Here is a 13,174-nt window from a genome sequence, read left to right on the forward strand (position 1 = left end):
AAAGAGCTTTCATTCTATACGACTCAATTGTGTTTATTTTCATGGCTATACACACGTAATAATCGCAATCCTAAAACCGTTTCCCGCAGTTTTAGAATGCAAAATTACATACTACTAGATGTGTTTATTATGAAATAGCTATATATATATATATATACAGTCTAAGGTTACATGTACTTGGTTTAATGTCAGAATTAATATAGAAGTAACAAGCCAGCTTCTGAAAGCATTAATCTGACTATCCATATATCTTTGTCCTCTATCGTACAATATCGAAATCCAATCGAGCAATTTATAAGCACGGAATGCAAGTGCATTATAATGTACACTAACATACTTATGCTAACTGCGACACTTTTGGTTCTAGAGATACAGGTAAAATTAGATTGGTATCAATTTTTCATTATCAATTGTCCTCGCGGTAAGTTAATGACGTCACAGTGACCACAACTGTCAAACATGTTATTTACAGCTAAGGTCTCTACGAAATGTGACAGAAAATCAATCTTTTTTCTTTTTAACCATGTACAACGAACAAATTAGTACGATGGACATTCGCTTTTCTTTCAGATTATACGAACAACTTGAGCATACTGTGAACGTCAGCAGCCGAGATGAATCTTATCAAGAAAATCCTTTAAATATCCTGCATCTTTTACACAGATATCTTCATAAGTGGCCTCTAGTGTTAGAAAATGTATTTTGTGACTGTTGTCCGATATCTGATCCGGAACGAGGTATGTTTTTGCTTGCATTTGGACATTTTTACCATATTTTCTATATATATATTAGGGTTTAATGCGTACATCTGGGAATGTTTCCTATGACTTACCATACAATCAGACATCTTAGGAGTAAACTTTCATCTTGTGAATGATTTGCTTTAATTCAAAATAATTTATAAGAGGTAGAGGATTCGAAATCGACAAACAACGAGCGACGTTAGTCTCGAGTTGATTATCGTTTGAGATTCCGCTATTTGTTTTTAACCCTCTAGCTGAACTCATTTCTGGTAAAACAGCTGTATGTTTTACGTTTTGACCATGGGTCTACGGAATTTCAATGCGGTTGGAATTTATTATATATTCACGGTTCATGTCTATATTTAGGCATTCAACAAATTAACAAAAGTTATATATGACGTAATATTTCAAACATCTGTTGCAGGTTGATTATGCATTTGTTCGGAGAGTAAACTTTAATCCTAGCTGTTAAACATTTCATATAACCAAGATTAAGGCAACTATATTACTTTAATACAACCAAAATTAACTATTTGCACGCGAAGGATAAGATAATGCTTTAAGTTTGGATGTTTAACTAGGTTAACTGTTTAATTGTGTAAATCAATCTGCTCATAGCCGTGATCGTTTACTCGTTGGTAACATTGACAGTTAGTACCTGATACCTAAAATGAAAGTTTTTCTATCGTAATCGTTTTCTCGATCAAAATATTGTTTGAATCTAATAGAAATAATTTTGTTTCTGTTTCTAACCTTCAAAGAAGTACTTTTAATGTCGATGTTTATATATCACATTTCGTCTAAATTATAGTTCGTTCAATGTTCAAAAATCGATTTATAGCATAATAATGTTATTACAAAACTAAAACCATAAGTTGGCGTTTGTTTGATGGAAAAGAAAATTGAAAGTCCTCGAATGTATTGGGTATCTAAATCTTTAGTTTATGAAGGCTATTACTATTGTGTAATACAAATAGCAAAAATTGTATAAAGGTCCCTTGCATTACAACGATATTGAATTGAACAATATTCAAACCTGTCATCCGGAAAATATAATGTTTGATTCATGTTTCTCTTGTATAGTAGTTATTTTGTATTTTGAAATATCTATATAATTAGCTGAAGAATGTTCAAATGTCGAACATAGTGTGCTTTAGTAGAAAAAAGGTTCAGATAATCTATGCCTGAGATAAGAAAATTCTAAGTATTTCGAAAAATTCATACTTTTGTAGACAGGAAATTTATAAAAATGACCATATAATTGATATTCAGGTCAACACCGACTACTGGGCTAGTGATACCCGCGTGGACGAAACGTCCACCTGCAGTGGCATCGACATAGTGGTGTTAAATAGTCGTCAAAGGTACTAGGCTTATAATTAAATACGCAAGACGCGCGTTTCGTATTCAAAAGACTCGCCAGTGACGCTCATATCAAAATAGTTAGAAAGCCAAACGAGTACAAAGTTGAAGAGAATTGTGGACTCAAAATCCCAATAAGTTGTGTCAAATACGAATCATCTTATCTGAACACAATATTCTGACTCCAAGCTAACATGTATTTGCTATTGAGTTGAATGTTTATCATGGTTGTATTTCAAGTTGTAGGATTAACTCTTAACTTTGAAAGATAGAACAACAATAACACCGCTGTTTCCTTGCTTTAGGTTTGTGTCAGGAACTCATACTTCATATCATATCCCTTCTTATCAATTTTCGTATAAGCATTAAGAAATTGAAGTCAAATGTATTTTTTAGATTTCGCTTCTGCTCATAACAAGTTTAAAGAAGACTGTGACGATTGGCCAATAGAATATGATTTACAGGGAGCTGTTCGATCTTTGTTGCGTCTCCGAACGACTTACGTATTGGATATTGATAAACTTATCACTGGCGAAATACACGAGGAAAAAACAGAAGCGTTGCCCTGGGATTTGCTGGAATTAATTCTTATCGAGACTGAAGCATTAGAAATGTTGGATGAGACAATACAATGGTGCGACTCAATATTGAATTCTTTTCAAAATACTTTGACAGAAGATAGCAACAGATTTCGAATATCCATCATCCAAATCAAAGCAAGAATATACCATAAGGTAAACACCATTATATAAAAAAAACTTTCATAAAGCATTGGATAAATACATCCATATATAATATGGTGTGGTCAACTTAAATTGAGAATCGTAGTAGTTTACGCAACACCATGACCGAACGCCAGCAGACAAAAAAAGACATACACGTGTTATAAAATTGAGAATGGAAGAGGTGGCATGATTGCCAATGAGACAGCACTCCACAAGAGACCAAATGACAGAGAAATTAACAACTACAGGTCACCGTACGATCTTCAACAATGAGCAAAACCCATATCACATAGTAAGCTATAAAAAGCCCCGAAATGACAATGTAAAACAATTCAAACGGGAAAACTAACGACCTAATTTAATAAGTTCTAGTTCAGTGATAATTGACGTCATACTAATCTCCGAAATATATCAATGAACTAAATTTAAAGAGACTCATGACTAAGTACAGGCGCAAAAATGGGGCGCGGTTAAACATGTTTTGTGATATCTCAACTCTCATCTAGCCAATGTAAAAAAAAAAAACCGCAGCAATAATCACAGTAAAACTCAGTTTCTAAGAAGTCTTGGTCCGATGTCAGAATAGGTATACAGAATAGGTAACAAAAAAAAAGTAAACAAAATGACAATGATACATAAATTAACAAAGGACAACTAGCAGTTACTGACATGCCATCTACAGACCTCAATTAAAGATTATGTCTGCATAGTATGAATATCAAGCTCAATCCCTCACTTAAGTGGCTAAGTATCATACCATCATAAAATATGAGAAGAACATAATCATTTCAGGGAAAACAAAAATTTGAGCAAAACAAATATCATCCAAAATGGAAAATGAAATGTTCCATAAAGGTAAACAGTTGCTGTAAACTTGTTGGATACTATTTGAATTAATGATACATTCCTTAAAATACAAATGTTTAGATGTGCTATGAAATCGAAAAAAATACTGTCAGTATATTTTGCTTAAGAAAATATAGCTTTCGTTAGTCGAATAAAGCCATTCCTCGTAGGTATTATCCAAGGTTCTCACATAATACGTGATGTATATTGGCAAGTACATTGTATATGGTATACCTTGAAGGTCAGTAGTTGTTGTTTTTATCTGTCGCAAAGAATATGATTTTTATGTATTATTTCAATGTATTGGTTTAATTAATTTTTTTTTTAATTTTTTAATTCAATTTGTTTATTCATTGAAATATCTTTTTCATTTTTAATAATGTAACTGATGTTATGTTTTTGTCTTCGTTTATTTTAATTATGTGTTTGTTATTATTTCTTGCTTTCCTTCTTTATATATATATTTATCCTATGACAACTTCTCTATGTTAGTCCTGAATAAACTCATCATAGATATCACTATTAAAAGTTTGTACACCAGACGCGTATTGTGTCTGAAAAAGAATAACAAGTAACTTTCGAATCAAAAAAGCTAAAAAGGCCAAATTAAGGTAGATGGGGTGTCTAAATTATAATCCATAGAATCTTTTAATAATTTGCCAAAATGTAGTTCATATCCTGCTTGTTTAAAAACATTAATAAAAAGAATGGGTCACCGGACTTATTTTCACGCTACAGGTTGTTCAAAATTGTAAAGATTTTGTATAGATTATGCATGGAAAACCCATTTTTCCGCCATAAAACGCAAACCACACCATAGAATTTTGAGATAAAATATGAGAAGATAGCTTCAATATTATGCTTTCAGATAAGAAAAAGAAAAAATGGGGTCACCGGACTCGTTTTCTTGCTACATGTAAAAATTGGTAAATTCCTAACACATTCTATAGTAAAAGTAACACTATCTGGATTATCTGCCCTTGCATTTGAGTTGCTTCCCCTTATTTGACAAAGTTGGAAAAAAATTAATCAAACAACAGAATTCTTATTTTTGTAAAATACAATCATAAATATGATCAAACATGGCATTTTCTATATTAAAATGAAAATTCTTACACATGAATTACCTACTATTATAAAAATTTGCACATCTCATCAAAGATCTAGACCTTGTTTTCTAGTATTTCAAAATCCAAGATGGAGGAAGACACCCTATCTACCTTAAGTACGAAACCGAAGAGCATTGAGGACATAACAAAACCAGGTTATTTATCTATTTTTGCTCTTTTTATTATTATTTTTTAAATCATATCAAAGAAAATATTCTGTGATGCACATTTTACTGTTAATGTGTATTTATTGAGTATTGTTTCTTTTTTTATGTTATTACCAATTAATATATATTTTTTTCTTTCATATAACTCTATGAACTATTGTAGATATACGAGTGTGTAAAAATTGAAATAATTAGCAAACCAAATACTATGGTTATTTATCATATCATAAGAACGATAATGTTCGGTTATAAAACAATCCAGAAAGTGATTGGGTCAATGTGTAAGTCAAATATTCACCTAGTAATTCACACTACAAAGAGCTTTTCGACCTGTATAATTGTCTTTCTAAGAAGGATATATAACTAGCTCCTTTAATAAAAAAGTATATCACTTCTACCTCAAAGCATTATTTATATAATATGTTTGTTAAATATAAGCTGTAAGCATAGAGGAAGAACAGAGTTAAAACATATATGAAAGACCGTATTTTTTCATTTGATAATTGTTCTGAAAAATATGAATTTCAGGGGGAAAATACAGCTTACGACCCTTGTTTCAAATCACGACCAGAATGCTGGTATTATCAAATTACAACGGTTCTACTCTACAACAGATTCTGACAGTGCTATCATTGAGTTCTATCATTGAACTGGTCATGGTGTTTTGTTTGGAATAGTTTTTGAGCATTCTACCCTTTGACAGTCGTATTTTTTCATAGTTAAAGGGTGTAAAAATTATGCAACAAATTAATATTGCAGCTCTGACAAGTTAAAACCTACCCCAACTGCATTAAAATAACATAAAGAGTTTAGAAAAAAACTAAGTTATGGTTGTGGCTATTCCTTTAAATGAAGTATAAAGAGGTATTGGTCTCTACCGTTAAAAGTTATGTTTGCGAAATATATGATACATTATCTTATATCTAGTATTTATTCAAAAGGCGTGTTTTGTAATAAAAACACGGCCAGTGGGCGTGGTTTATTTTCAAAATGCATGCAGTTACGTTCCGTAACAAACGGTGTTGTTTTCGAGTAATATACATTGTAAACATGCATAATTGAAATGTGTAAGTGTTTTTAGACGTAAACATAAATTACAGTTGCCGACTTTCTTACTTGCAATAAAAGAAAATTATTGTTAATGTTCTGTAAAAATTAGAATATCAAGATTTTCTACTTCTTAATTCCTCTTATTAAATAAATTTGTTACACAGTGTTTTATTTGGGGTCAGTAATTTGCATATGAAACTCGAGTTTCGCTCACTTTCGACCCTATATGAAAGTGACAGTCCGATATATATCTATCGTTAAGGTCACTACCAAACTCACTGTTGACAAGTGGATGATGGTAACTGAAGTTACCACGATCCCAATATGGCGGAGGGGAATCCCCGTAATGACTCAGCCGTCATTTGGTTATTAACATTTGCAACGAGTCTGTAAAATATTAACCTTAAACAGTTTTCCGTTACTGAGAAAATCGAACACATTAAAAATGCGTTGATGATGGTAACTCCAAGATGGGATGATGATAACTGTCAATCAAAATAGTTTGGAGATGATGGTAACTTTTATAATACACAAGGTGTTTTTTTTTCAATCATACAGTGTTTAACATCACTAAACATGAAATGAAACACAATAACACGTCTGAATTGAAACCACTATATATTGGAGTATAGATCAATACTAGCGTATAAGACAAACAAATTAAAATGTTTATTAAAATGAAACTTTCTTTAATGCAACAATTTCACAAACAGTGTTGCAACTTTTTATCCGCATCTCCTCCTTTACCACTTATCAGAACAAAATGAAACTCTCTCAGATTATAAGTCATATGATGACATTTTGCACCTTCTATTTTGTTTTTGTTCAAAATCATTTTTTTGGGGTTTCTGGTGTAACACCACTAATTCAGGCCCGGCCAGAAAGCACATACCAGAAAGTAGTACATATTTAACACAAAATAGTTTTACGCATGAGTGTAACTTTCAAAATATGTAGAATATTTTAAATTAGGTATTTTTGGTATCAAATGAAAGCTGAAGGACTGGTGATCATTGTAGAACACTTTTGGACTTTTGATTTTGAATATTAAAAAAAATGCACCAAATTTTAAAAAGAGGGTACATTTTGTCTGTTTGTCAGATCTGAAGTACCTATTTTGGTACATCCAAAGTTCCGGGAACCAGTTCTTTCTTATATGCAATTAAAGGTATGTTGATTTTTTCAGTACAAGATACCATAAAGTGTTGTTTTGAAATGCAATGATTGCCACTTTATTTGAACTTAAAACAAAAGAGGTGTGCCTATTTGAAACGGAGGAATTTAACATAGAAAGCAATGGGACCATGAATCAGTGGTGTACTTCCTATAACAGAGAATCATCAGAAATCCAATTTTTAGAAGTTGTACATATTTCAATGAAAATAAGTCAAATTTGATGTTAGTAATCATGTTTAATCATCTTTTTTTGGTGAAACATCCTGTTTATGGGAAATTTAAGCTCTTGAATTGGCATACACAAGTATTTTAGCCTTTTATGGTCTGTAACCGGAGAGCACGTATCTACTCTACAAATTCATATCGTCACCACCGGGATTCGAACCCCGATCGTCTGCGTGACAGTCAGTGCGTTAACCCACTGAGCCAAAGAATCGATTCCCTAGCTCAGTTGATTAAGACTGGCTTTATATGTTCTACCTGTACTGAGGGGAAGCAACCCCGCTACACTATTCCCCCACCACAAGAGTCATCATATCTTCATATATGACTCTTAACAACACAAACCCTGGCTATACTCCAGATAACCATCGTGGATTTTTTAGTTGGGCGCCAAATGTAACCGGAGAGCACGTATCTACTCTACAAATTCATATCGTCACCACCGGGATTCGAACCCCGATCGTCTGCGTGACAGTCAGTGCGTTAACCCACTGAGCCAAAGAATCGATTCCCTAGCTCAGTTGATTAAGACTGGCTTTATATGTTCTACCTGTACTGAGGGGAAGCAACCCCGCTACAGGTCATATAACATGCATGCAGTTAAGACTTGACTCCAAGTTCTTATTTTTGCATTTTTTGTGATTGAAATCAATAAAACATGTATTTTATGACTTGTATATGGTACAAAATAGCTCTTGGTCAAAATAATCTTATGATTTTTCAAGTTTTTTGTGTTTCATATGGTAGCCATTTACAATCTAGGCAAATGGTATACACTAATATAAGAATTCTAAAATCTCACTGTACAGGCAATTTTGAACCAGTTTAGCAAGTTATCTAGCTGAGAGATATATATATTGCTCTTAATAATCTATGTTTTACCACAGAATTATGGTTTATACAAAAAAAAGCCCTTTTCAAATTTAAAGAAAAAAGAGGGGACAATTTTCACATTTATGTCTTAAGTTTGGACTAATATATTTTTATTTGATGAAGAACCTCTGATTAAAATATGACTATTGGTAAGCACATAGCTTTCTTAATAGAAAATAATAAATAAAACAATGATATTGAGAATAAAAAAAGTATATTGGCCATTGGTAGTACCCATATGCAGTTTTCTTTGAATAACCCATATGTTACTACCAGTCCAATTTGAGCTTAAAATTAGTAAAATAGTATTTGAGTTAAAGCTTTATAGTTTTTTTATTGCTTGAAATAGATCATAGAATGAAATAAAGTAATGCTCAAGTCAATATAGCAAGTTTGGTTCTGTTATAGGTGTAACACCACTAATTCAGGCTCGGCCAGAAAGCACATACCAGAAAGTAGTACATATTTAACACAAAATAGTTCCTACGCATGAGTGTAACTTTCAAAATGTGTAGAATATTTAGGTATTTTTGGTATCAAATGAAAGCTGAAGGACTGGTAATCATTGTAGAACACTTTCGGACTTTTAATTTTGAATATTAAAAAAGATGCACCAAATTTTAAAAAGAGGGTACATTTTGTCTGTTTGTCAGATCTGAAGTACCTGTTTTGGTACATCCAAAGTTCCGGGAACCAGTTCTTTCTTATATGCAATTAAAGGTATGTTGATTTTTTCAGTACAAGACACCATAAAGTGTTGCTTTGAAATGCAATGATTGTCACTTTATTTGAACTTAAAACAAAAGAGGTGTGCCTACTTGAAACGGAGGAATTTAACATAGAAAGCAATGGGACCATGAATTAGTGGTGTACTTCCTTCTATTAGAAAAACATGGACTTTTCCATTGCCTTAAAATAGGGAATACCCATATTGTATCCGCAACTCCTCCTAAACCACTTATTATAGTTTCATGAAACTTTCCCAGATTCTTAATGATATGTCATTATGCACCTACTTTTTGTTGTTGTTTAAATTGTGTATTTTAGTTTGTATTTTAAAAACATGGATCCGCCCCTTATACCGATAGTGTGGGTTATAATAAAAGGTCTTAAGAATTATAAATCAAGTGGATTAAGTATGATCTCGAATGAAATGATAAAATATAGCCAAACCGATTGAATCCCTCTAATACAAACACTCTTTTCAAGAAGTATTTACCCAACATTATGGGCCAAGGGCCAAACCTTTATCACCCTACACAAGTCTGGCTCTAAACATGATCCAGCAAACTACAGGGACATAACCATTGCAGATAACATAGGCAAGTTATTTAATTTAATTCTAACAGGTTGACAAAAAATTTAAAATCTAGTTCTAATTAGTAGTGAGCAAATTGGTTTTACTAAAGGATGTCACACAACAGACTATATGTTGGTGTTCATTCAAAAATTTGTGAAAAATAATTCGAAGCATTGCTTTGTAGATTTTAATCTCAACCTTTTTTTTTAGAGATGGCAACGAGTACTCGAGTACTCGGGCACTCGCACGGAAGGCCGAGTACTCGAGTACAGTTTTAGCCCTCGGATATTCGTTTGCCTGTTCTTACATACATCTTATGTGAGATATTTTCTCTTCACTTTTCTACTCACTTTAGTTCCGTTGAAATATCCTTCGTAATACTAAATTGAATCAATTAAGAACATAAATATGTTGATCACGATTATTATTATTATAGTAGTACCAGCAACGTACTTTCCTTCCGAAGGAATGTTTTCATGTGCACTACTAAATTCGAACAGTCTTTTGTCTGAAATTATTGACCAGATTATATTTCTAAACAGGAACAAAATCAAAGTGACCTGCGCTGAACCCTACGCAACTGATTAGAGACATTTTAATGGTGTTTGTACATGGATCAACACTTTCAAGAATTAATAATAAACTCATCACAAGCCGTAAAACTTACCTTTGTTTTTAAATCACGACTTCTATGTAAACGTAATTTTGTATGAGATGTGCATTTAAATTAATTTAATTACTCTTTATTTGAAACTTAACTATAATTGTTTAATTTACAATTAATGAATTGAAAGATAGTCGAAAGTACAAGAGCGACATTCAAACCCAAAAGTCGAAAATAAACTGACAACGTCGTGGCTAAAAAAAATAAAAATCAGACAAACGATGGTGCAAAAGCAAAAACACAGAAAAAGTAAGAAGTAAGACTGAGCAACATCTATTATTGTTGTTGACAAACTAATTGGCAAGTCGTATCATAACAAAATACCAACTCCTCAGGAACAGATGATACATATATTGTCTACTTTGTCGGACTTTATATACAAATATTTATTTTAATTTTATTCGAATTTGGTTCATAAACACGCACAAAAACAATAATTGCTATTATGATAGGTTATTTGTAGAAACGGCTGTCGTTAATTCATTGTTTAATTGACACAAAAAACAGAGGAATAATATATGTCTGTAGTACGTCTGTCTTATGTTTATGCAAGGTAATAACAAACACACTGCATCTCACCCAAAACTAAACTTTTCAAAAGACGTCTAAGATTCATCCGCGTACTCGCGAGTACCCGAGTATCTCGACCGAGTATCCGAGTATTAAATTTCAGATCATTTGACATCCCTACTTTTTTATAAACTTAAATGTATAGGTGTTGGAACAAAGTTTTACGACTTTATAAAAATATTAAAATATCCTTAGGAAACCAGACTTTAGAAAATGAACAGAACTACACATACTTAGGAATAAACTGTTCAGTTATTGTGAAACTGCCTATTCTAGAGGTGGCGTGAATCAGATGCAGATATTTAAAAATTCCAAAGATCTTTTAGAGTACAAACATTTGACTTTTCTACACTTTAAACAAGTATTCCACATTCCAAACTAAAAGACAAATTGAAGGAGTTGATATTGCTTTGTTTCATAAAAAAGAATGGCCAACGAAGATACAAGTATCTTGTCTTAGGAAGGGATAAATCCTACTTTGTAAAGGATCACTCTGATTCTAACAAAAAAAAATTCTGAATCTGACATTATCAAGATGCTTGATTTCTTGATTGACAACATATTTGTTACATTCGGAGGACGTCTTTTCAACAGACTATCGGCATTCCAATGAAAACGAATTGTGCACTTTCTTCTTGCCGACTTGTTTCTTTATTATTATTATTAGGCTGCCTTTATACAGGAACTTATGAAGAAAAATAAGAAGTTAGCAATATCCTTGAACTCTACTTTCCGCTATATATATGATGTTCTTTCACTAAATAATTCAAAATTTGGTGACTATGTCGAACGCATCTATTCCATTGAACTAGAGATAAAGGATACAACAGATACAGTTAAGTCGGCCTTTCCATTTCTAAGTAGGAACATTCCAGCAGCACATGCATACGGTGTATATATATCCCAATTGATACAATATTCCCGTGCTTGCATTTCCTATAATGATTTTCTTGATACAGGGTTGTTGCTTACAAGGAAGCTATTAAATCAAGATTTCCAAATGGTGAAGTTTAAATCATCTCTTCGTAAATTTTACCGACGCCATCACGAGTTGGTTGACCGTTATGAAATAACCGTTTCACAAATGATATCGGATATGTTCCTTACGTTGTAACCTCAATCCCCTTCCCTTTCATAAATGTGACCTATCAAATTAGACTATTTACCGGATTTGTTATCTCATTAGCAACACGACGGGTGCCACATGTGAAGCAGGATCTGCTTACCCTTCCGGAGCACCAGAGATCACCCCTAGTTTTTGGTGGGGTTCGTGTTGTTTATTCTTTAGATTTCTATATATGTTGTGTCATGTTTACTATTGTTTGTCCTTTTCATTTTTAGCCATGGTGTTGTCAGTTTATTTTTGATTTATGAGTTTGACTGTCCCTCTGGTATCTTTCGTCCCTCTTTCTGAATCTGGGAGCCTCCAAATAGCAAAGAAAGAACTTTTTTACAAAGGGATGAAAGCTTATTCCAAATGATTGGTTAATGAATTGATCTATCTATATAGTATAGGATGAAATACGTAACGTAATTTAATTTAAGGGTGAAGGGGCCATATATCACGGATAAATTGTACTTAGTTTGTCGTTTTATACAACCTTTTGGCAAGTTATCACCATCCCAGAAATCAGTTACCGCGATCTTTCAAAAATAACACGAACAGTTACCATCATCAACGTACTTTTTTCCCTTTCTATTTTCTAAGTAACGTACAACTGTTTAAGGTTAATATACAGACTCATTGAAAATATTAATAACCAAACGACGGCTGAGTAATGTTAGCCACATTTATGTAAAAACAAAGAAATTAAGAGGGAGGGAAAGATCTTACGGGGATTCCCCTCCGCCATATTGGGATCGTGGTAACTTCAGTTACCATCATCCGCTTGTCAACAGTGAAACTGTGTAACTTATTATGTTAATCGTGAAAATTTCGATTTTTGTAGCCTGACAAAATCACGACGCTACATTTATTTTAACTATTGACACATTTTAATTGAATACAAAGAGATTTGAAGCAATGCTTTTTATTACAAATACATTGTATTCTTCAAACGCCTACAGTACCAGAATAACTTCACATCACCTCTGTATCTTATTTCCGGAATGTTTAAGTGTGATTCGTAATAGTCAATTTATCATATCCACTAAACATGTTCTTCTTTTATTACATTCACTTCTTCCAAATTTGGATTTCTATCCTGAAGTAACAAAACGTACATATGCAATCTTTGTTACAATTACTGTTCAGCACTGACCAAGCAGTATTTTTCTCCAAGTGAGACCGATTGGCACTGTACTGAATTAGGTCACCATTGTGAGCTCAGATTAAGGGCGTTTATGTCATGAGAATATCCGTAGTTT

General features: G+C 32.7%; 1 protein-coding gene across 1 annotated transcript in view; it reads left to right on the forward strand.

Annotated features, from left to right (window-relative positions):
* Positions 1–569: 569 nt before the first annotated feature.
* Positions 570–13,174, forward strand: part of LOC143055409 (prolyl 4-hydroxylase subunit alpha-1-like) — an 81,931-nt gene continuing 69,326 nt past the window's right edge. The window contains exons 1-2 of the mRNA XM_076228541.1: positions 570–737; positions 2,502–2,839. Coding sequence (XP_076084656.1) covers positions 2,717–2,839 — 123 coding nt within the window. The 5' untranslated portion in view covers positions 570–737; positions 2,502–2,716. The remainder of the gene's footprint in view (positions 738–2,501; positions 2,840–13,174) is intronic.

This window comes from Mytilus galloprovincialis, chromosome 12 (assembly GCF_965363235.1).
Source record: "Mytilus galloprovincialis chromosome 12, xbMytGall1.hap1.1, whole genome shotgun sequence".
NCBI lineage: Eukaryota > Metazoa > Mollusca > Bivalvia > Mytilida > Mytilidae > Mytilus > Mytilus galloprovincialis.